Source organism: Centropristis striata, chromosome 20 (assembly GCF_030273125.1).
Source record: "Centropristis striata isolate RG_2023a ecotype Rhode Island chromosome 20, C.striata_1.0, whole genome shotgun sequence".
Taxonomy (NCBI): Eukaryota; Metazoa; Chordata; class Actinopteri; order Perciformes; family Serranidae; genus Centropristis; species Centropristis striata.
In genome coordinates, this window is record NC_081536.1 from 17,796,820 (window position 1) to 17,821,213 (window position 24,394).

General features: G+C 39.5%; 2 protein-coding genes across 2 annotated transcripts in view; both read right to left on the reverse strand.

The window, feature by feature from the left end:
* LOC131993493 (phytanoyl-CoA hydroxylase-interacting protein-like) overlaps positions 1 to 714 on the reverse strand; it is an 18,958-nt gene extending 18,244 nt beyond the window's left edge. Inside the window, exon 1 of the mRNA XM_059359429.1 lies at positions 142 to 714. Within this exon, the coding sequence (XP_059215412.1) occupies positions 142 to 247 (106 nt within the window). The 5' untranslated portion in view covers positions 248 to 714. The remainder of the gene's footprint in view (positions 1 to 141) is intronic.
* Positions 715 to 9,696: 8,982 nt separating this feature from the next.
* Positions 9,697 to 24,394, reverse strand: part of LOC131993742 (protein bicaudal C homolog 1-like) — a 74,464-nt gene continuing 59,766 nt past the window's right edge. The window contains exons 11-21 of the mRNA XM_059359749.1: positions 23,248 to 23,409; positions 22,199 to 22,386; positions 21,529 to 21,670; positions 19,624 to 19,777; positions 18,513 to 18,672; positions 18,384 to 18,423; positions 17,220 to 17,374; positions 16,865 to 17,027; positions 16,018 to 16,181; positions 15,263 to 15,362; positions 9,697 to 12,650 (exon numbers count right to left, since the gene is read on the reverse strand). Coding sequence (XP_059215732.1) covers positions 12,523 to 12,650; positions 15,263 to 15,362; positions 16,018 to 16,181; positions 16,865 to 17,027; positions 17,220 to 17,374; positions 18,384 to 18,423; positions 18,513 to 18,672; positions 19,624 to 19,777; positions 21,529 to 21,670; positions 22,199 to 22,386; positions 23,248 to 23,409 — 1,556 coding nt within the window. The 3' untranslated portion in view covers positions 9,697 to 12,522. The remainder of the gene's footprint in view (positions 12,651 to 15,262; positions 15,363 to 16,017; positions 16,182 to 16,864; positions 17,028 to 17,219; positions 17,375 to 18,383; positions 18,424 to 18,512; positions 18,673 to 19,623; positions 19,778 to 21,528; positions 21,671 to 22,198; positions 22,387 to 23,247; positions 23,410 to 24,394) is intronic.

Consider the following 24,394-nt stretch of genomic DNA (forward strand, 5'->3'; position numbering starts at 1 on the left):
TAACACACAATAAGGGCAGCATGCAGCTAAAACCAATGAAAAAACAGACAGTGTGCTTTGCAGCAGCTTTGGAATTAACACTAGGGCCTAATGCAACAATATGTTTAGACCCTATTAGAAAGCAGGCAAACCTCTCCTTACCATCTCGCTCGCATAACTGTATGGCGTCCAAGCTCAGGTCCTTGATCATCCCCTCGCAGGGACTTAATGGACTGGTTATGTTGTGCGCCAAGCCTGGTACCTCCATCTCTGCAGAAGAGCCTGGATGGATGATGCTACTGCTGAATTTTGCTGTCGCTCGTTAAATATCGTCCACGGGACTTGAACCGCAAACAGGCTTCCGTCCACGGTCGTCAAGAAAGGAGAAAAGAAAGAGAAAGAGAGACCGGTTTCCAGTCAGCCCCCCTGCTCGTTCCGTCGCTCACAGCTCTCCTCTCGTCTCCTGGGTGGTGCGGCTAGTGGCGCGTCAGCGGAATCGTCACTGGCGCGAACAGCACAAGCCTCCAGTTGGGGTTTGCAGCGTGAAGCATAGCAGCTCCCGCAGAGATGCGTTTAAATGTATGAACGTCAAAGATATCACTCTGTGCTTTTGATCTTATTTCATACGCCCCGCGTGCATGCAGCGCGTCCCTGCCTCAAGAGCCACAAGTGTGCGCGCGTGTGTGTGCCCTGTGTGTTGCTCCGCCGCGGGACAGCTGAACATGAATACTTCGGCGGATTAGTGCAGAGACGTTCCGCAAATTCAATGGCTTCTTATGCAACCAGATTAGCCCGGTGGTTTCCCCTCCGGTTTAGGTCTTCATCTCACCGTCCATACTCCCGTTTTTCCTATTTCACGTTCAACGTCATCCCAACAAGGGTCTCTCACATGTCCATATTTGGTGAGGTGTAGCCCTCTCGCAGGAGCGCAGGTGCAAATGGACCACACAATAATGAGCTGAGGGGACGCTGACATATTGCGCGAGATAATGAATGAACTGCCTCATAGACGACCCCTCTTGCATTTTAATGACATAATAAAACGCAAAACCCTGTCAGTGTACAGCCAGCAACCCATGCTTCATGCTTGGCTCTGGGGTGTGTGTGTATGTGTGTGTATTTACAATTATCTCCCTTACTACGCCCTCTTTATCAGTGGCTCCCAGGAGCAGGATTGCCAAGACAAAAAGGTCAAGTGCACAGGCAAATTGTGGCCAAATACACACTGAAGACTGCAGGCGCCACTCATGACACCACTGGGCCATGCTGAAGTCATTTCTGATCATCATGGAGTCATATTCATTCTTATACTTCCTACAACAGTACTGCTTCCTCTCCATTGTCCATAGGGGAGCATTAGAGTAAGGCGATGTCACTTTCTATTTGTTTTTGCCTCTTTCAGTGTTGCACAAGGCGCCCTGAGGAGACAGACTGTTTATCTATTCAACGGACAGCGAATTCTGCAGCTGCGCCTATGGGACCCCTGAGTCATGCTGTTCAAAACTGCTGCACAATAACAGGGAAGCCACCCTAACTCATCTTTTTATGAGGCACTCTGACATCGTCATCACCTCTGAAGCTTGTAGAGAGGAGTACTGATTATTACATAATTGCAAAGAGCAATGTGATCATTTTTATATTCTTATTTCTCATTTTTATTTTTAGATACAGTAAACTAGTTGGTGAGCATTTCCATGCACATTGGAAGGATTTTTTAAAAATGGGGCTATGTCGAGCCGGCAAATTAAAATCCTGGTAAGCTCATAATCACTGTGGCATTCAGTAGGAAACACATTAGACGCACCACTGAAGTGCCTGAATTTATTCCATGCTCAGATTTCATGAGGGCAACACTGCATCTGGCTAAAATTTCCTGACTGGGAAATACAACTCATTAAAAGTGAAGGTCAGCATGCAGATCACTCCCTGCAAACACAGAGCCATCTGTGTCTGAGGGGAAGATGCTGCAAGACGCAGTATCAACAGATGAAAAATATTTATAATGTAAACCAAAGTTATTTGTGCAGAAAAGATATTTATAGAATCATGCTTTGATGTGTTTACTATATGCATATCTTACCAACTGCCCCCCTGCTGTCTAAGATGGCTTGATTATTAAAGAGCTTTGCACCGATATCCACAGATTAACACAGCATCTGTTTAAATGACTGTTTCCACTATAATCACATATACCAGTGAGTAAGCTCATCAAAAGTCTACGGGCAGTCATGAAAAACATAAACAAAAAGAACTAGACCTGGTGCACCAAATTAAAACAAGCTCATTGTTATGTACGCCATCATCTAGTTCTCTTTGTCACCCTGTCTCCCTTCCCCTCCCCATTTCCCCGCTTCGCCTGCTGCGCTTATCTGATAGGGGAGAGGAGGAGGTGGAGGATGAGGCCGACCAATTCTGGAGGGTTTCTTCTCATCCTAGCATCCATCCGTCCTCCTTGCCATCCCTCTCTCTACCCACCCGTATCCCCTCCAGCGAGAGTCATCATGCGTTAGCGTCAGTGTTTGCAGTAGAGCTGCAGGAGGACGAAGGCGAGCGACACTGTGTCCCATGTAACACACACCCAGCCAAGTTCATCCCTTCCCCCTTCTCCACCTTCACCCACATCCGTCCTCTTCATCTCTTTTACCTTTTTTCCACTTCACATTCACTTTCCCCTTCTACCATCTTATCTCTGTTTCTATCTGTCACTTTTCCTACATTCTCTCTGCTGTTACTCTAGATCTCATAAAGTGCATATTACTCAGTGTGCATTAGTGTGTATGTGTGTGTCACTGTGTGCACTGTCATAATGTGCCCTGTATTGGCAGTCCACTCTGATTTGCTCACTCTGCTGTGCTTAGAGCTCAGAGGCCACGTGGACACACAGTGACAGATGGGGAAATAGCAGGGAAAGAGGTGTAGTAAGACTTGGAGAAAACCGGCCAAATAGGTTTGAAAATTAGAAGGATGAAGAAAAATTAGCAGATTAGCATTTGCAGATCAGATAAAAGTCATTCTTTGAATTAATAAAAGAACACAATTTTAACAGATTTTTCCTTGAGTGCACAATAAAAAACATGAATTAGGAGCCAATGGCAACCATTACTGTTGAGGCCTGTAAATCAAACTGATTTTTTTTCCCAGATATCTTTTTGTTAAATTTACTCCTTGTTTCTACATCTTCTTTCTTCTCTCACTTACCCACATACACACACATACACCCTGCGGCCACCGCACATCACTTCTCGTCCAAGAGGTCAGCTATAAGCCAGTACACGGAGATCAGGCCACAGCGTTTTACATTAGCAGAAACAATACCAAATCTCCAGGGTTTAACGTGTGTGTGTGTCACACAGCGTACACAAACACATTTGTCTGAGGGAAACAAATGAAGCGTGTCATTGATTTGCAGTGCGAGCTGCGGCCTTAGTTTATAGCTGCAGCTTGATTGATAAAGGCTGTCTGTGTCTTTCTGGGTCTTCAAATGAAATCCCAATTTATCTGAGCTTTTAAAAAAAATACAATGCCTTTACCTTCCATCCCTGTTGTTGTTACACAAATAAATAATAAATAATGACATTCATTGCTAGCCAACATGCAACAACAAGCCCACACATTTAATCAATAGAGACTAATTAAAAGCAAGGATGGTAATAATAAAATGTATTTACCTGGTAGAGGGTGCACACATTTGGAGAGGGTTCAAGCAATATTTTGACACTGGGAAATATTCCTGCTTTGTTAGATAAAGACATCATGTTTGTGATATAAATATATAGCTAAAGCAAACAGCTAGCCTGCCTTTGCCTGAAGGTTACAAAATCCATCTACCAGCACCTACAACATCCTGGACTCTCTGCGAGCCTGGCCAGAGGTAATGGACTCATAACCGCCAGTAAAACCAGAGATTCTTGAAGGTGGGTTTCATTACCATTGGACAGAACCACCTGTCCCTCGGTTTTACTCTTTAATGCTAAGCTAAGTAGAGCTACAGAAATGAGTCAACAAATCGAAAAACTAATAGACATTTATTTTGATAACTGGAGTATTTTTCATGCAAAAATGGTACAAAACGCTGTTTTCAGCCTCTAAAATATGGAAATTTCCTACTTTTCTCTGTTTGATCTCATTCTGGATTGAATATCTTTGGGTTTTGGACTGATAATAGGCCTACAAGACATTTAAAGACATCACTTTGGACTTAAAGAAACTGGGATTACTTTTTTTTTTTTTTTTTAACTATTTACTTACATTTTATAGACCCAAACTGATTAATCGAGAAAAGAATCGGCAGTTGAATGATAATGAAAGTATTCGGTTGTTGCCGCCCTAAAACTAAGCTAACTGACTTTGTGACTCTGACTTCATGTTTAGCATACAGATACAAAAGTAATACCACATCTATTTCTTGGTGCTAAAGAGAATAAGCACATTTCCCATTTTTTTCCTTTTTAAAAAAAGTATTCCTTTAGATGCCATGCATATAAAAAGCACTTACCATTTATACCTCATCGACAAAACGTTGTTTGTCCTTGGCTGATGGAGTCTTGACAGATCTGGATGGATGAGACCTGGAGGGGGGTACCGAAGGGTCGGTCTCATAGATGGACTCAAAGCTGTGACACTCTCTGGGTCTGGCTCTAATAAAAAGAATGGAGGTGGAGGTTGGTCTCATCAGTTAGACACTGAAATGACAGCAGCCTGAAGATGGGTAGGGCTGATGACAGCAACTGTGTGGGTTATTAAGTGGAAGTAAATTGTAGGGCAACAACTACTTTTTGACAGATGAAAATCTGAAAATTACACATTTTATAATTTGACATAATGCCAAAATTCCCAAGTAACACAGGTGATAATCAGCTGATCACATACGTACCTGTTCTCCTCAGTTTGCTGTAACCGTTACTGCACAATCCTCCGTTTGTATGCGCTATCAGTGCTGCTTCCATATATGGTAATCCTCTCAGAAAGATTCCTGAGATCCGAAAAGCCTTTTCTTGACCAGGTACCATTCCCTCCGAAACGTCAGCTAAAGAAGCATCTCTTCTGACAAGCTAACATGGCAGTGAGCCAGTCTGTTCCACTGACTGTTGTTGAATTAAATCCTAATCTTTTACCAGAGGTTTGGTTTAAACAACATTCGGCGGCTGGTGGGTGTCTGATGTCAAGTTTTTTCTTCAAAAGGCAGACTGTCATATATGTGTTGTATAAACATCGTAACATAAAAAGAAAGGCTAAATTTTGTCAACTACGAGCAACTCTGCCCTACAAAGCCTAACTGCAGTAACTACATTTTTGGTTGAAATTGAGTTATAACAAAAATGAACTCCTTGATGTCTGTTTTATCTTGTGACAAAGTTTTAGACTTCAAATTTGCTTTATTTCAAAGAAATAATAATATAAAAATCGCAGTAACTACAAAAGCCAACTCAAAACCAAAGCAGACCACTTTGACTGTGATACAGTGCAGCCTTGAATTTCTTTATTGTGTTGAATAGTGACGACAAGACTAAAAGAAATTATAAGTTTATTTGATAGAGAAATTATTATTTAGATATTGATGAAGTAAAAAAGTGATATAAAATTATATTAAGACTAAAATATAACATTACTTTATAATATTAAGTCTAAAATATGCAATTCTTTAAAAAATAGTTGTTAAACACTTTCAAATACATTTATAACAAAATCAATTTGAGAATATTTATTCACTGAACAAAATCTAAAAGCCAGACGATATAAAGAAGACGACAACATTGTACTTGCATTCTGTTTCTGCATTACTATTAAAACATTTTACAGCAAAACCAGAGTGCAGTAACTACATTTTTGGGGTCAAAGGTCAAATAAATGGTCATGATTTTTGAGCATGAAAATTACATCATTAATACATGTAAAAATATTATAATAATAACCCATTTGGCTGGCCAGTTAAAAAGCATTAAAAACTTTAAAGCAGTTTTTCTCAGTTTTACCATTTGCGTAGGCTAGTTACTGCACTTAGGCTTTGTAGGGCAGAACTGTCAACAGGAGTTTTGGAAAGCAGACAATCAAATTGCAGCTTGGCAACACGTCACAAAAATAGATTTTGGGCATGCACAAATAATGTTTTCCTGCACTACTACAGGCACTTGACGTTGCAGCGTGAGGATATGCACACAAGTTGAGCCCTATTTTATACAGTCTATGGTTGAGCTAAGCGCATTTAAAACACAGTTTAAAAAGCATTATACTTAGCCACAGACATTAAGCGTTGGCAAGCAACCAATGATGTTTTATGTCATGCATGAATCCAGAATAGTGTTCACTTCCAAATTACCACTACAACCCCACTTGTTTACTAATGCCAGCAGGGGGCGCTTTCCCCGTCATCTTTATGAGAGGTGAATAACAGACAGGTTAAAGCTGGGTCAAGTGCCTTCAGCCATCTGGCTGAGCTGTTGTTGGGAAAGAAAAGAAAGAAAAAGCATGAAAAAGAAATAATAAGGTTATGAAAAGTTCCTGATTAAACTCAACTTCATTTGAGGTTTGAACAGCATTTTTCCTCTTAATAGAGTATGCCTGCAAGGATGAAACCAAAATAACAATAATGGTCAGAATTAATATGAAAAATAAAATGTACACTACACCAACTGCATAAATATTGCTCAATCTCATGCTGAAATAATTATATTGGATGCACTAAGAGCTACAGACATGCAAACAATCATCTGTTTTAATGAGATTTGTGTCATTTTGCATGAACAAGGCACAAAAAAAGCAGGTAGACAGAGACAATGAGCCAGACTGTGAGCATATTGTCCATTGGATGAGAGCCAGGTAACAGCCAAGTCACAGCTCCTCTCATTTACACCTTTCCTGCAAAGGCAAGCTGCTCATGAGAACAATATGTGATGCTGTGGCCTCTGCTGGTCTTCAAGTGGGGCGGCCGCCAGGATGCAGAATAAATGCATGGTTGGTTAGTCATAAAAAGCCTCTCGCTTCCTTTCTCTGCAATTTAGCTGTCTTTCACTCTGTCCGTCTTTCACAATAGAACATGAAATTCAAATTAGTCATGCTGGGCATTGGAAATGATTGCCAGCTGTGTCGTACACATAATCGCCCTAAGTGAGGCGAAGACAGACTTTGATATTTATGATTTAATAGCTTTTCTCTAGTGCCATTATGATTAAAGCATGTGAGATTGTTTCATTGGGTAAATGCCTAAGTGTAGGAGTTTATTTAAAAGCAAGTTCTACTTTACTATTTTCTGAGTAAGGTTAAAAAAAATCATTAGAGCCCATCATTAAATTAATTTATCATTGAAAAATTGCAGCAGACACTATAATGAATGTTTGCTCAACGTCCTTCCTACACATCACCCCCGGGCACCTCAGGACAACTTACCAGTATTTACATGTTATTCAGTGCTGTGGTGTTAACACGAAGGCGTTCTGTTTTTCTTTGTGGAAAATAATGACAGAGGATGAGAGTGAGTGAGTCACAAGCTGCCACAGCGCACAGTTCGGTGGCAGCACCTGTTTGTGTAAAGAGTGTATTTGTGTTGGATGAGAGGCTCTCCTTCTCTATCTTTTCGCTATCTGAACATTCATTTTCTGCCTGCAACAGAGAGGTCCGTGGATGAGGTGTGGAGATGTTAATATAATATAAATGAAATGGGAAAATTCAATCACCTTCCTTACCTCGGGCAAATGCAGCTGGGAAATGGTTATACATGTCAAGTCTCTACATTTCAAAAACTAAATTCTAATATAAAAGAGGTGATTCTGTATATCACAGAGTCTCTAGTCTCATAAGTAAATGGCACTTTATTTTTGAAGCCTACACATTTATTCCCACAAATAAACCTACAGCTATTTTAATTATTTAATAATTTCTAAATGTAATAATCAGTTGCTGAGTAACCATTGTGCATGGTTTATGAGAGATGTGTCATTTTAAGAGGCAACACTGCCCCCTTGAGGTTTTAAAAAACACTGCCTGAGTACAAAATTTAGCAGGAAGTCAATACATTAAACTGAGTGGTTGTCTATAGTCTGTACAGTCGATGGTGTAATTCTCTAATTGTTCTGAGACATTGTCATGGCTTAATGTAAATGTGCCACATTCAGACACAGAGCAGAGTTTGTGACCTCACTCAAACAGATGATATTCAAATCTGAACTCTTCACCTGACTGTTAATCACAGAGGAACTGATTATATGACCTGGATAATGCTTGAAAACTATTTAAAAAACAAAAGGAAACTTTTTCCTCTTTAAAACCGAATACAATTATTGCACACAAAAAACAACCTCAAAATAAATTATTTGATGGTCCAATAGCCTGGAAGACAGGACAGATGGGCAGTAATTTCAGAGACTTGACACTGAGCTTAAAATGAATTTGTTCTCATGCATTACACTATATATTGTGTCTGCCAGGATCTCCATCAGTCGCAGCAGATTCATTCTGTTGGATTAAGCAGATCCTGGCTATAAGGATTAGGTCTCATGCAGGCATGCATGTCATTGTCACCACATGGCACGAAGCTTGGTACATTTATCAACCTGCAGTGTATGTATACGTTTTACATTACAGTTAGCTGTGAGGCTTTCAAAGTGCATTTCATGTGTGACTAAATATTTCTAAGCCTCTTTTTTATGGGTACAGATTTGGACAGTGGCATTATTTTTTAATATACATTTAGAATGTACTTTAATCACATTAAAAACACTGGCTGCAGCAGGGATTCAGTGTATCTGTGCTTTAGTGCAGCTATCGCAACGTTTTTTTGTGTTAACATCTGCTGTACCAATGTTACAGTAGCCCACAGATGCTCAAAGCCTGGATTTCCTGATAGCTTAGGGTGACTATTATCATCTTCTTTCCACTTTAAGACTGTGGAGAAAACACATTGGGCGAGATACTACAGAAAACAGCATTGTTGACTTGAGATTTTGGGCTATTTTGATTCTCTAACATTTTTATTTTCCTACACTTTTTGTGCTTGTCTGTAGATTTATACTAAATGTACCCAAAGAAAGCATTAGTTTATGCCTCATTTGCGTACTTAAACATAAAACATTAGAAAACTTGTATTAAAAAAAAGTCTTAATTGAAGTAATCAACAGTCAATTTCAGCAGCACTTTCATATATTTTGAAGGGTTTTTACAGAGGGGGTTGTTCATATATCATTCATAGCCTGGTTTATATAAGCTTTTAAAGCCAAAAACATGACAAAAATAGATTTTCTTTTAAGGCTGCTATGGAATGATAAAAATAGATGCCCAAAAATGTTCCTCTGTAAAAAATTAATGTCAACAACATTAAATAAGAATTTTGAACCTGGCTTTATTCAATGTTATGATTTCTGTTGGCAAATGTTTAATATGATAATGCCTCATTTGTATATTGAAACATGTAAAAAATAATTGTCTTAATATAAGTAATCAACTGTGGAAGCAGTGATATCTATGAGCTTAAATCTGTACTCTATTTACAAGTATTGTCTCCCCCTGATTATGGACAATGATGTTTCATCAGTCTTGACATCTGTGTGTTATGCCAAAAAACAAAATAAAAGGACTTCGTTTGCATACATTTATTACCTTCATAATATTTGAATGTTTGGACAAACATTTTTTTTGCCTGCTTGACAGTTCTCCAAAATGTCCTGTTTATATTGTACTACAATACACTTAGAATAACAATAGCATCAACAGACGCCACAGTGAACAGAGCTTTGGCCACATGGCAATGTTTATACACAAATTCTTCTCTGGAACTTTGTGCAGAATTGTACCTTTTTCTCACACAAAAACAATGGTTGCAAAAGTTGAAAAAGTTGTACAAAAGTTATGTATTACTACATCATTTCCTTAGTGGTTTACATTTATTATAAATGTACCATTTGATTGCAGTACAAAGACTCCTTCAAATAAATCCCTTTGGGAACAACAATATGACTAATACAACAAACCAAAGACATTATTGTGAAACTATTCGATCAAGGGCAAAGACTAGACAAGCTGGCAGTAAACGTTTTGACTTGATGAGTCCCTTCACTGATCCGTAATAAATCTGCAACAACATGCATTAAATTTTTTTCAAAACGACATTCACTTGATAAGACAAGAACCTCTACTGCCCTCAGAGCAAACACATCCAGACAAGGCGAAGGATGAAAACAAATGTCTGCTAGGCAGGAACACGAGTCACAGCACTGGCAGAATCAGTGCTCAACAGTTTCTATGTAGTACCATGATGAGTGGGGGCGAACCGGCCCCGGGTTTCCTCTCAGGATAAAGAATCCCTTTCTATATTAACTTTCTCCCTCTTCATCTCTTTTCTTAAGACTTCAAAGGGAAAAAATAGACAATAACCTGGTTGGCATCAGCAACCGTGTCAGCATATTATTTAGTATAGTGTTATTTACTTGACAACCACATTGAGAATGGCTCAAATCTGATGCAAGGGAGGCTGGAAAGTGGTTAAAAGTGAACATGATAGACAACAAATCACGGTAAAGGATATTATTGTGAATCAGAGAAGTGATAAACTTCTCTCTGTATGAGACTATGAGGACTGCTGTTCCTTTCCTCTACATACCAAATAGATTTTAAACACTGTGCTCTCTTTTAAACCAAGATAAGAAGTTACTCATTCTTATCTTTGATACTTTTTGTACTGCAAATATAAACACAATTTTCCAGGAAAAAAAATTACAAAGAGGCACTTAATTGCACTTGACACAAAGTGCTCATGACCTTGGTAGATGGATCTACTTGTAGCTGAGAACATCACACAAAAAATACTTGATATATCCAAAGTTAATGAACTGTTGGAAAGGGATGTTTTCCTTTTCAAAACACATGACCGAACATAATACAGGAGCCCAGAACAAACACAAGCTTTGATGATAAACACTGCTGCTGTATGCATAATCCTGTTACTTCATTAAACACTGCTTAACCAAGTTTCCTGGATATTAGATTGCACGACTGATACTAGAAAATTCCAGATTTATATTTGTTTTCATCTTAAATCTCAAAGTCCTTCTGATGACTTTGGTTACTTATTTGTGTCTCTAGAAGAAATTCTCATGTGAAACCAGCTTGGCTGTGAATATACTGGTTTCTTTGTGTGATGCACCTCCTTTCTGGAGTGTAAGGTCAGACCAAAATATTAGTGTTCTTCACAAAATATCTCCCTGCTGAAAAACTAGTTATGTACATTGGCACTTTTTCGCTACAAAAATCACGGCCTTGTTCCGTTAGGTCTCTCCTTGCTTTAAATGGACAGCCAGTGGAGACGAAGACAAAAAAAGCCACACAGTTCTAGCATAGTTACTCATTTTCCGGATATATGGAGGAGTGCTTTGTGAGATTTTTCGGTGCACAGAAGGGGCCACGGGGAGACCAACACTGACAAATAACAGATGACACAAAAGACCATGTACTATAAACAAACAGAAGGAGAACCACAGAAAGATGCCTGTTGACACAATCAGAGAGAGGCCTTTAAAGCTTAGCCCAACTGCCTCATGTCTCTGCTGCTGTCTAATGGCACAGCCATATTACGGCTCCACAGATTAAAAGGCGGGAAATAAAAGTAAAAGATACTAATAATCTAATTACAAATCATAGAAACTCATTCATGAATGTATAAAAAAATACAAATGTAAACTGATTACCTTTAAACATCCCACCCATTCCCCTAAAATAGTAATAAAAACTAAAAATAAAATCATAATGCATAATGAGTACAAAATATTTGATTTTTTTTTGTGTCTAGAAATACACAGACACACAAACAGACTGCGGTTGGACACAAACACTGACCGAGGAGGAATGTCCACCTATCATAACACTTCAGGCAGCCAAAGGTCAAAGGCCTCAATGATACTTCCCTTTGGTATATGTGTTAAAGATGATTGAGTCACCACTTTGGCGTGCTGACACATTTTGCACTTCATTTGGCAGCGCCCTAAACTCACTGTTAAGTGCTTACATTTGGTTTGGTACAAAATGCATCTGTGCTTTTAGTCAATAAAAAAATGCATAGTTATTCTTTCAATCTAAGGAATTAGGCTCTCACAGGCAAAAGTCTAGTATTATTAAAGTGCATGTCACTGATACAACTGCATAATACAAATGCAGGTGGTATCAATGTGTAAAATGATTGTACTAATCATTCTGCCTGTTCCCTTGAATGAAAAGTGGAAAGAAATACTGGACAGTACCCTTCATTAGAACCATAACAACAAACCTTCATATATAAATGCTCCAGACAGACTCATTGGCTCTATAAGGAGTGAACACTGAACCTCATGTATCTGAGAATTCCCTTTTTCCCTTGTTGGCACTTCTGGTAAAACTATGGCTTTTTTAATAATATATATTTATACTATATGGCAACGACAACATTTCGAACAGTCATAATTCAGCTGAGGCTGAAGAACTGGTAAACAACCAGTGAGACCCGGGCTGCAGAGGCACAGAAAGACACTGGAGGCTGGTCTCCATCATGGACGGTTCTGGGATGGCGTGGAAGTCTGGAGGCGCCTACCATCGCCCGCTGACGCTGGCCATGTCTGCGTGGAACTGACGTGAGAGGCGGCCGCTCGCTCCCCCTTCCAGGAAGGAGGACCTGATGGGTGGCTCAAATAGCTTCCTCCGGTTCTTGTTTAGTTCTGTGTAAAAAGAAAGAGAGCAACCTCAAACATCAGCAGCTGTGACAGTGATACAAACCAGTGCTGGTTTTCCATAACTAAATACATTTACTCAAGTGCTGTACATAAAGGCATACTATGCAGACATTGATGCCTATGGTTTATAAACACAAATCACACATGGCCTGTCTCTAATTTTTTTTTTAGCTTTATCCACTTAGTGCTTTCATACAAAAACACTGAATTGTTCTTAATAAATGTTTTTTTTTTAAAATTATTTAAAATAGTTAATAATGAGATTTGTACCGTTGGAAGGCCAAAACAAACATTGAGAAGGTGTCACTTTGGGCTCTGGGTAATTGTGACAGGCATTTTGGGATAATTAATTGAGAAAATATATGAAAATGGTATGAATAAAAATAAAAAATAAAAATAAAAAGTATACAGAAAAAAAAAATCAGTTGCAGTCCTGTATACAATAGTTAAAGAGCTCAAACTAAACTAACTACAGCAGTAAAATCAGACTTTTACATTAATGCACAAGTAATAATATAATGACATAATGCCAATAAAGTCCCCTGTGACTCATACCATTTTATCTATAGATTGAGCACTTTTTGCTTTTGTTACTTTGAGTCCATTTATTTAAGTTCATAGCCTAATTTTACTTCATTAATATTTTCAAGGTAGGTTTTTACTTGTAAAAACTTGTAGAGTGTTTTTACATTCTGGTATTAGGATTTTTGTTTCAGTAAAGGATATGAATACTTCCTCCACCATTTATACAACCAATTTTTCCAACTTCTCCAAGTTTTGCTTTGGGAGCTGTAGTAAATCAAATTAAAGAAATACACACAACCAAGGAGTATTTTAACATTTCTTTTTACCCTCCACTGATCAACAATGACAAGAAAATTGGATTCAAATCGCTACAGGATTGCTCGAATCAACAAAAGCTCTCTTTGTGTCCATCTGGGTTTTACACAGCAGCCTGGACAAAATGCCTTCATAAAAATGTCACGTCATGGCATCTCTGAGTTATTCATATGATAGCCGCGTTCTGCCGCTGCCAGCATAAACCTTCAGTGTGATTACTGGAGACAGGCAGCTCGCTCCAGCAGCTCTTTTTACTGGCACACTGGCAGGAAGTTGAAACCTGGATCGCCATGAGTGGCATTCTATCTCCTTATAATGAGAGGCAAAAATACAGAAAGACAAAGAGACAGACAGAGACATGCATGGTCCTGGTTTGGAGCCTTTGAGTCCGTCAGTGGAGATGAAAGTTGACCCGCACTTGGCTCAAGTGTCAAGCAGCAAAACCAACTCTGGCCTTGGATCGCTCTGCTTCCTTAATAATCAGCAGTGGCCTCGCTATTTCCCCTTGTTGCTCTTACTGTCAACCCTGGCTCTGGTTTGAGGTTTCTGAACTTTTACTGAATATCCATGACGGGAAGCTCATGATTCCTACATGAGCACGATTAACTCACAAAGTCCAACAAGTCCAACTATTACAAAGTCCAAAATATGACATCAGTAATGAAGTGTGACACCCACAACATTCACATCAGATCCTGTGCAACAACAGGACAGAGTCTACATCAGCATCAGGGAGGCAGCTGGAGCAACTGGAGAAACACCAACACACTCATCTGAGAAGAATGTGCCATAATCCCATTTAGTCCTGCCGGTGCAAATTACTGAACATGGTTTCTTGTATCTTTACAAGACAAATTAGAGTATAACTCTCTTGTACTTCTCTACTGGCCTGCCAATAATAGGGGCCACCAAAAGCTTCCAAATCCAGTGGTTGGCAGTGTTGATGACCTCTGTTAGTTGGAGAATACTGTGGACTCCACTCAGGCTTGTTGCAGCGACAGACAAAAGTGCAAATATTAATGAAACACATAAGCCAATTTGTATGAGCTGCCTAAAGTGGGAGCACGCAGGACGAGGCTCCAGCTGGTTATCAACACAAAAAAAGACCTTCTTGAGACAAAGGTGGTCCAAAGAAAGAATCTCTGTAGCCTACTTTATCCTCCTGTGTGTTCATGTTTTTCCTTTTTGTTAATTTTGAGTTTCGCTTATAGACTGTATAAAAGAAGTGGATGTAGTCATAATGATGTTAGCCACTGGTTGGTGGATTACTGTTTTGTAGCCTTGAGTTTGGCATTTTGGATGAGGGGGTGGAGCTATGTTACCAGCTAGCACAGCTGACTCCTAAAGAGTGTCTTTTAGTCTAACTGAATGCTTAACAAGAAGTTTAAGTGTTAAAGTTAACTTTTAGGAACAAAACACACTGTGAAAGAGTCAAAGACAAAAACACAGACAGCAGCCAGACTGCACAACACTGTGGTAGTAACCTGTCAATCACAAGGCAACAAGGACCTAAAGCATAAGCCACGTCATCATCTATTTTACTCTCAATGGACCATAATTTATAAGATGAACATCATGCTTTCTTAGAGAAGGCTTGAAAGCAGTGATTGAGACCAATAGCTCATTAGGAAAATGTTTACTGAGCTAATAAATCAAGTGAGAAGTAGGCTGATTTTCTCATAGGCTTCTATACAATCTGACTTATTTTTGCAACCAGTGTAGTCGCCCCCTGCAGGCCATTAAAAATTAATCTGTACCTGAGATGGCGAGCAGCATTTTCCTGCGGGCTCCAAAGGTGGTGATGCCCAGTTCCTTCAGATCCTGGTCTGTTAGAGTCAGGAATGTCTGGAGGTCAATCTGGAAGAAGAAAACAAGTCCGTTTAACTTACAAGTCCAACAATTTAAACTTCAAAAGACACTGTGCTGTAATTTACGGGATTAAAAACGTTTAAAAAGGTCAGAGGTAGATTTACTTCAGAAGGCAGAAGAGTAACTGTGCCCATAAATATTTCCATTTACAGTTTTGAGCTAATCAGCATTCTAACATGACCATTTCAGGTTAGGGTGTTAGCATGCTAACTTTAGCTAGTTTTGCATGTATTTGGTCATAGATAAACCTTATGATTGTGCTGTATGAGAAGCTTAGGGATCACTAAAGTCATTAGCACCTCTACGGGCTTTTAATGTCCGTAGTAAATTTCATAGCAATCTGTCCAATATTTGTCAATGTTATTTTACTCTCAAGCACACAAGTTAACGTCATGGTGAAGTGTGAAGTCAGTTAGATTCATCGTCTGGGGAGGCACAAATGTCTGCAAAAAAATTTCATGGCAATTCATCCAACAGTTTTTGAGTTTCAGTCTGGAAGTGGTGGACTGAGAGCCCAGCTGCTAGTGTGACTAAAAGGTGGAATTTCTCTGCTATTTTGGAAAATGTCAGTGCCTGTCTTGAGCTCGACAGCTTCAGAGTTAGAATCATAACACTGGAAGAAGTGGCTTCACATTTTAACTACCTCTTGTTGCTGGAAGACATCTGTGTACTTCCCCAAGCCCAGCTTGCTGAACAGCTCAGGCAGGTCCGAACCTTTCAGAGACGAGTTCAGGCTGCAGCCGTTGCTGCCGGTTACTGAGGAGATGCAGTCCATGTAGTTGCTGCTGCTGAGGTAATGCTCTGCAGCTGTCCATGAAGGAATTGAGGCAAAAAAGAAAAAAACAATGATTATTATGAAGTTAGCATAAAATGCATTAATAATTAGTTCACATCACAGCTGTAACAAATGTAAATCACAGAAGAAACTGAATATTTAGTGTAAAGTGATCACACATTTTTTAATTAGTCATCAAAAGTCTGTGTATAAAAATCAAAAAAGAATATTTAATGTGAAACAAAGTTAAATCATTGGTATAAGATGTCAATTCAGGCAGAGCTATCTGAAGTGACATCTCTGCACTTAAGGTAAGGAGTAAGGAAGTGAGTACACTGAGTACATAAATAGTGTAGTGTAATAGAGTACATAAAAGCAAAAAAAACACACTAGGGTGCTCTCACTTTTGAGTAGAGCATAATGTACACTTCATCTCTTCACTGGTTCATTATTCACAGTGTGGCATTTTTTAAAGCTTATTAACATGAAATTAAATTAAAAATGTGACATTTCCACCTGAATCTATTGAGTCATTCAATTAATTATTTCACTATTAATGCTGAAAATGTTATGTTTTCTGTCACTCTTTGCAGAGGAACATATCTCTAACAAGTGATTGTACATTGTCAATGTCCTTGAATAGTTTGCCAGTGCAACGCTGAAAATGTATCAGTGCTTGGTTTGTCCTTGTCTGACAGAAATGTGCTGAACTGACCAGACTTGTTCTGCTTCCTCTTTGGGCTGCTGACAGCAGAGGGGAACTCGGCGTGACTTGGCAGGCCGTTACCGGTGCCGTTCCTCTCTCGCCAGTTGTCAGAGTCACTGCCGTTGCCGATGCCTTCCCGACTGCTGGATCGGGACAAAGATAGCGGCGAGTCCTGAGAGAGAAAAGAAAGAGAAATCCGAACATTGACAAAGAGTTCTCAGATTCTATTCCGCATTTAAATACAGGGAACAAAAACATCCATCTATATGCTAAGACTAATAAAATCTTCAATTTGTTCTTCAGCCTAAAATGTATTTATCCAAGACGATGAGAATGCCAAACACCGAGGCCCTGTGTGTCTTACCTCATAGGTGGTGCTCATGCTGGGCTTGTATGGAACATGATTGGCTCTCCGCAGCTCCTTGATGGTCTCAGCTGGCATGGACTTTGAGAAGCCCAGACCGCTCCAGGTGTTAGTCGGGGTCCGCACCTCAGTCACCACAGGCTTCTTTAACATAGCTGTGTGAATAAGAACATCCAGTGATGCACACATACATTTATTTAGAGAAAATGCAAATAACATTTCTCATAAACATCTAAAGTCGAACATAAATTAATTGAATCTCCTCCAGGTTCATTTTAAATAGTTCAAAGTTCAGACAAACAATCGGAGAGAGCAAAATAATAAAATATATATTTCCTGTCACTTTGAGCCCCACAAACTGAGTGCCTTTTCTTGAATATAATGGGACTATTTGGAAGACATCTACTGCCATATAGTCCCATTATATCTAAATGAAAAGGATGGTGGGGAGCCACGCAGAGAAGCAGGAAATCTTCATTTATATATTACTTGCCAAGGAGATTTTTTTTTTAGTTATGTTTGTTTGTCTGTAGGTGCAGCTGCACATTTTACATTGCTTTTAACATTGGGATATAGGGCATTTGTGCTACATTCATGTCCTGTAAACTGAGGAAAACTAAAATAAGTTATCCATAAAAAAGGCATCAGTCATCTAATAAGTAAACTGTCAGCAGCAGATCCCTCACGCCACAACAAACACAATACTGATACCTCTCCAAACCACAGAAGCTGCTAAAATCAGGAATGTGTGGGAAATTTATCCTCTTTTACGAATTGGAAGATTGGACTACATTTTTTCCTAAATTTATTGGAGAAGCCACTTGATGAAAGTCAGATTTTTTTCCGATCTCAGAAAATAAGGGATGCATCTTATCCAGTGGGTAGAGGGAGACACTGATTATTTAAATTGGTCATTATTAGTTGTTTAGCCAAGAAAACTTTTAGAATGTAGAGAGGAAAGACTGAGGAATTAAATGTATATCTAAATGGATAAACACAAATCAGGTTCTCTTTAAAAGATTTTTCAGGGGACAATAATGAATTTACTGTCATTGTGACCTTTAAATTATGCGTCAGTCTGTCTTCACACTTCTAAATTATGGGCCACATCCAGACATTACTGAGGATATTTTAGTATTTGATTAAACACCAAAGCTAACTTACCTTTGGTTGCCAACAGCTTTTTCTGTTCATAGTCAAATGCCTGAAAAGACAGCAGACAGTTTTATTCCTTCACCACTCAATAATAACTCCCACAACTGTGTATTTTGTGTGTTTTGGATAAGTGTGTACCTGTATGTTGGCGAATGTTGACTGTGGTACCAGTCTGATTCTCTCCCTCTCGTTCTGCTGCGCCGCCCTCTCAGCTGCTCGCTCGCTGCCAGGTGCCCTCTTATCAGCCACAGGGCTGTCTGACGAGCTGGACTCAGCGTCCGAGAGAAGACAGTCAGAGCTGTGGTGATTATACAGAAATATAGCATCGTGAGTGAAGAAATTCATATAATCTATTCAAATAATCACTCAAAGCTGTTGGCATTCTCATCAGGTTTGACAGCGTACTAATTGTTGTCATTAAAATACTGTTGATTATTTTAATAACCATGCCGTCTATGGTGACAGCTGATACTTGAGTATCTAAATCACCATATAGAAATTTAAAAAAAACATCTGTCACTTTGTGTATTATCTAGTTTGTTCGGTCATTTAAAGGAATACCCTTAAAATGATAACTTCATAATTTGTGTTAAATTCTTGAAGAAAACTTTGTTTTTCTAAAAAGCCTCCATGGTGAATGAAGAATCATGTTTCAGAACTAGTGAGCATACGAATGTATAAAAGAAACTTGCAGGAGTTGTGTGAGGGTTTGTAAATTGGTGTTTTGATCTAGTTTTGCTGTTTAATGAGGCCTGTTTACATAAATTCATCAAGAATTTTCTCAGTTTTCAGACTCTTCATTCAGCATGGAGGAATGGAAGAAAAAATGTGGTTTTCTTTGAGAGTTCAATGTAACACAGGAGGATCAATTGAAATACAAATTATAATTTTGGGAATTAAGTATACCGTTAAAAATAAAATCTGTTGGGGCGCCCCGGTGGCACACCTGGTAGAGCGTGTACCATAGAGGCACCGTCCTCGTGAGCGGGCAGCCCGGGTTCGAATCCGACTCGGAGCCCTTTCCCGCATGTCTTCCCCTCTGTCTCCCCCTTTCACTCTGTTTCTCACTATCAATAAAAGCCTTGAAAATGGCCAAAAAAAAAATATCTTTAAATAAAATCTGTATGCCGGGGTGTGAATTCACTGTTTCATCCGGGTGTTTCTGTAACAGCATGAGCAGCAAAAGACCCCATAAAAATGCTAAGCAGTGAACATATAAGATGGAAATGATCTCTGGATTCAAACATACTGTAGATGGGAGTTCTTGGTGCCCTGCAGTAGCTCCACAGCCTGTCGCTTTCCTGATGATGTCTTACATGAAGCCAGCATCTGTTTCAGCTCACTCCCATTGGCTGAGTGAGAGGGGCTTCTGGGCATGCCCACTTCCACAAATGTGTCAGAGCCTGAAGGAAACAAATATATTTTAGTTATACCTTTTATTTCTTTCTAGCTGTCCTTTGTCTTCTGCACAGAAAATACACAGTACTATGACAACTGTAACTAAAATATTTCATGTTTCATCTAATTTTGAAATCTCGGCCATGCACAGTCTGCTCTCAGCACTGACTGGGTCACTGAGTGTGTGTAGCTTGGTGGCCATATTATGTATGTGTGCATGTGTTTAAGTGTGAGTAGTCTCAGTTGGATCCTGGATTAATTAAAAACACAGCAGCTGTAATTATAGTGGTTTTCCCCCAGGCTACTCTACTTTCAGCCTGACAGGAAGCTGCTCAGTGTAACAGGATGTGTTTGAGCGTATGCTGAATGTGCATGACTGTATGGCATAAAATAATATGATGTCAGTCAATCTAACGAAGCTCTGTGGGGTTTAATGTTTGAACAATTCCCCTGCACTCCTTCATTCCACAGAGCAGAGCCGAGTCGGACTGGGCGAGCCAGTCCAAACACATTCTGGGACACAGGAGGAGGTAAGGGAGGGAGAGGAAACCTTACCGGGATGCACCGCATTGGGGGAGGACTAGCTCAGAAAACAGCGGGGAAAAACGAGACGCGTGAGAGTGAAAGTTTGAGGGGAAAACCGCGGGTGTAAGACACGGAGGAAATGAGGGCCTTTCTGAACCGCGAGGAGACCAGCAGTTAATCTGTCTCTGTTCCAACTCAATAAATGTAGTCAGAGGGAGTATGAGGTTAGGAGGACAGTACAGAGAAATAGAAATGAGTTCATTCAAGGCATTTTTCTCAAAGTGGGTTTAAGGGTTGCATAAATCTCAAGTGGTAAAGCTTAAATTGGACATTTATGTTAAGTCTGCAAGGTCCAGCAGAGTCGAGAATGTTGACAGCTCAAAAATTTCTTCTATACAAGGTTAAAATCACACATAAATCACACGATTTTAAGTGTGACTTCAACATAACTGACCCACAAGAGGGCAAGACTGCGGCTATAAGCAGACTTTTAATATGAACTTCTTAACCAAGTTGAAAGTTATATTTTATAACAACATTTTTTGTACTCCAGTGAAAAAAATACAGCCAAAGAAAATGGTTGGAGTAAGACAATCAATCTGGATCAAAAAATATTTTAAATTGAATTAAATACACTGGAAATCACTAGGTTAGGTCAACACAACGGATGACAGACATTGGGGGGTCCACCTGCGTAACAAGAGATATTCTGGACAGGATGTTATTAGCAGATAATTTAGGAGATGCATATGCTTTCACTAGCCTCTGCATTCTTTAGGGCTAAATATAATCTTGGAATATACTCAAAACAGATGCAGCTGAGGATTTTTTCAATAGCACCAACACATTTTACACATGTCTGTGATATTCTCAGTTATCCAGGTCATGGTTATCTGAGATAGGGTTGAGACAAGAGCAGCTGGACTTGGTAGAGGATCCTTGAATACATTTGGCCTCTCATTGAAGGAGGATGAAAGGCAGAACCTATTCAAGTGTCTTCTATCCAGTCCATGACTCATGTTTTACACATGTCTCTTGGTTTGTACAGCCTGCATGATGATACATTCAGGCTGTACTTGGGCCTTCGCAGCATGGAGAGATGATGCACAAACCCGTGACCTTGATATGTGGTCATATTAAGTACGATTTGCATGTTAAGCACAGAAAATATTTTAACATTCCTGTTATTTTTTTGAGAATGATCTGATACAAAACAACTAAAGAGGAATACCTTCATCTGGGCTGGACTTGCTGGATAGAGGTTCTGATGGATTGTGTCCGCTGGCCTCCTGGACTGAGTCACAGGGGGCTGGACTCAAAACGGTTTCTGCAAGTGACCCAGTAGCTATTCTCCCATAGACTGAGCCAGGGTGCTATAAAATGAAAATGAAATGGATACAAGACAATTTATTATGCAAAAAAGCAGAGGCAGGACCAAGTCACAAGTCTTAAAGCTCTACATCCAAGTCTAGAGTCAGGTCCCAAGTCTTAAACTTCAGTTGAGTCCATGTGATAATGCAGTCTTCAACAAATATATGATATATATATTTGTATATATATATATATTATTATATATATATGATATTTTAACTAGTAATAATGTATTTCATTTACAAAAATCATGAATGCTTTGAAAGATTTGTGTTTTTTTTGCTAAATCAAGTTTGTTAAAACAAGTAAAACTGAGCTTAATCATTAAAAAAAATCGAGCCGACATTGCACTTTTATAGTATATAGCATGAAGTGGGGTAAGTTATCAACTTTTTTCAAGTCAAAAGACAAAGTGAAGTCACGAGCCAGTAGTGTTAAAAGTCCAAATTTCTGACTTAAGTTCACACTGCTGCAAAAACAGCCAAAGTGAACTCATAACAAAGCACCATACAGTATGTAAATGTGCCAACCTTGACATGTCCATTAAGAGTGCAGGGGCCCTTGCCGCAGTCAGGAACCCCGTTGGGCTGCTTGTCTATGGGGGCGAGGCCGGGTGGAGGGGACGGTGTACTCTGTGTGTAACCCTGAACACCTGACAGCAGGATGCTACTCAACGTGCCCTGAGCGGCAGGGTGCAGCATCAGCTGAGACGAGAAGGCTGGAAACACAAGCATTGAAGAGTTTAGTACTAACAATGTTTTAGTAGTTCATAACAGACGTGTGTAGAGATATACTCAAGACCTTTTAGGTTTCTGTCTATTTGTATATCCATCTACCTAATTATTCAAAACATTATAACATAAAATATATTGGGGTCCAGTATTTCCACCTTAAGGTACAGTAAGATGTATTCAAAAACAGTGGGAGGGTAAAAAGTAGACAGTTAAAAAAAAAAAAGAGGATCAAAACCAATGCAGCAATGCAGAACCATACTTTTATTCATCTTTTGTTTGTTTTCAGCTCAGTTTGTTTGTGTTTCTTCGTCTTTCTGTCAGCAGGATTACAGAAAAACTACTGGCCCTATTTTCATGAAACTTGCTTATAGGATGAAATGTGGCCAAAGGAAGAACCCATTACAATTAGCGCAGAATTGAATCATGGGACAGATCTTTTTTAACCTTCGTTAACATTGTGAGATAAGGCATTTGTGATGTATTCATATGTTGTTGGAAAAAATGGTAAAAGGACACATTGACACCTGTTGGCACACATTTCATGGCTCACCTAATTATTTCCTCTGCCGTTTGTTCTCATGCACATACTGGAAACAGCTATAGATGCATTGTTTAAACACTGAGCAATATGACACATCTTCTCCATGTTATCCAACATTATTTAAAGTTCATGAACACACTATGGTCTGAAGAATGACTTCCCAACTTGGGAAAATCTCAGACTTCCATTCTAGCTTATTATTTTTTTTATTTTGATGATTTGTTTTCTTGAAAATGCATCTCAGAGAACCACATGCCAGTACCAAAAAAAAGACATGAACCACAAGCACGGACAGTGTTCTAACCTTGGGTGCTGGTAAGTGAACTGGGCCAGAGGGAGGGGGAGGGTGAGGGGGTGCCGGGGCTCGGGGTTTGCAGAGGGCTCATGGAAGAATTTAAGCTGTTAAGGACGGCGTTTGGGGCAGCGGAGTTGGTGAGGGAGTGGGCCGCCGTCGCACCCAGGAAACCTGAGGAGAACAGAAAGGAAGGAGGGAGCAGGAGATGAATAGATCAGCGGTGGTCCTGTCAAAGCACAGAGACATTTTTCAAGCTAATCACACGTTGCAATACGGCCTTCAAAAAATAATCTTGGTCTCCCAGCTATTTAACTGGAATTCCATCAAACTGTCATCAAGCCGACAGCAAACAAGAGGAAGAATTTCTTAAATTTCTACAAGGTCACGGATGCAAAAGTATATATCTCGTGTGTCCTCATACCCAATAAAACCATGTTATTGAGAGCACCAACAATGTGGTGCTTGGTGTCTTAACCCGAACGCAGTGTATGAAAACAGAAAGAAGCAGGTCTGTGGCTTTAACAAGGGGCTAGTTTGGCTCCAGGAATAAGGCCAGGGATTCTTCTGGCAGACTGGTCTGTAATCTGAGGAAAAGAGGCATGTAGCAATTACTAAAGGCCAGGATGTGGCCGTCCACAGCTTCACCCCCGGGCCCCTGGGTTTAAATGAGACAGCAAGAGACTGTTTCTACTGTACTGGGACTTCATGGCACATTGTTTTTTTTGTTGGTATTTTTTAATTGCGATTTAATCCTCCCACCGTCTGTGGTGAAGACAGAAAGATGTTAAAGGATAAAGATTATTGAAAAGATGTTAGTTAATTCCCAAGTTAAAGTAATAACCTTGATGCTTTTAATCTAAATAAATGTTAAGACACTATCTAAACGAGAGAACCAATACTTTGCTCCCAAACTGATGTTGAAATTCTGAAAACTTGATGGTACTCGTTTTTTCTACAAAACTGCAGATACCCTAAAGAACCAGGGATGCCCAGAGTCACTTAATGCTGCAATGCCTGGAGCTCATCCATCGCTTAAAGTCTACAGGAAGACGCAAGGTCAGGTCAAATTTCCCTTTATTCCTGACAGAACACCAACATTGAATTTCAGCCTATATGGAGTTTTCTTCAAGCCTAACATTGTTGAAAGAGCAGCTAA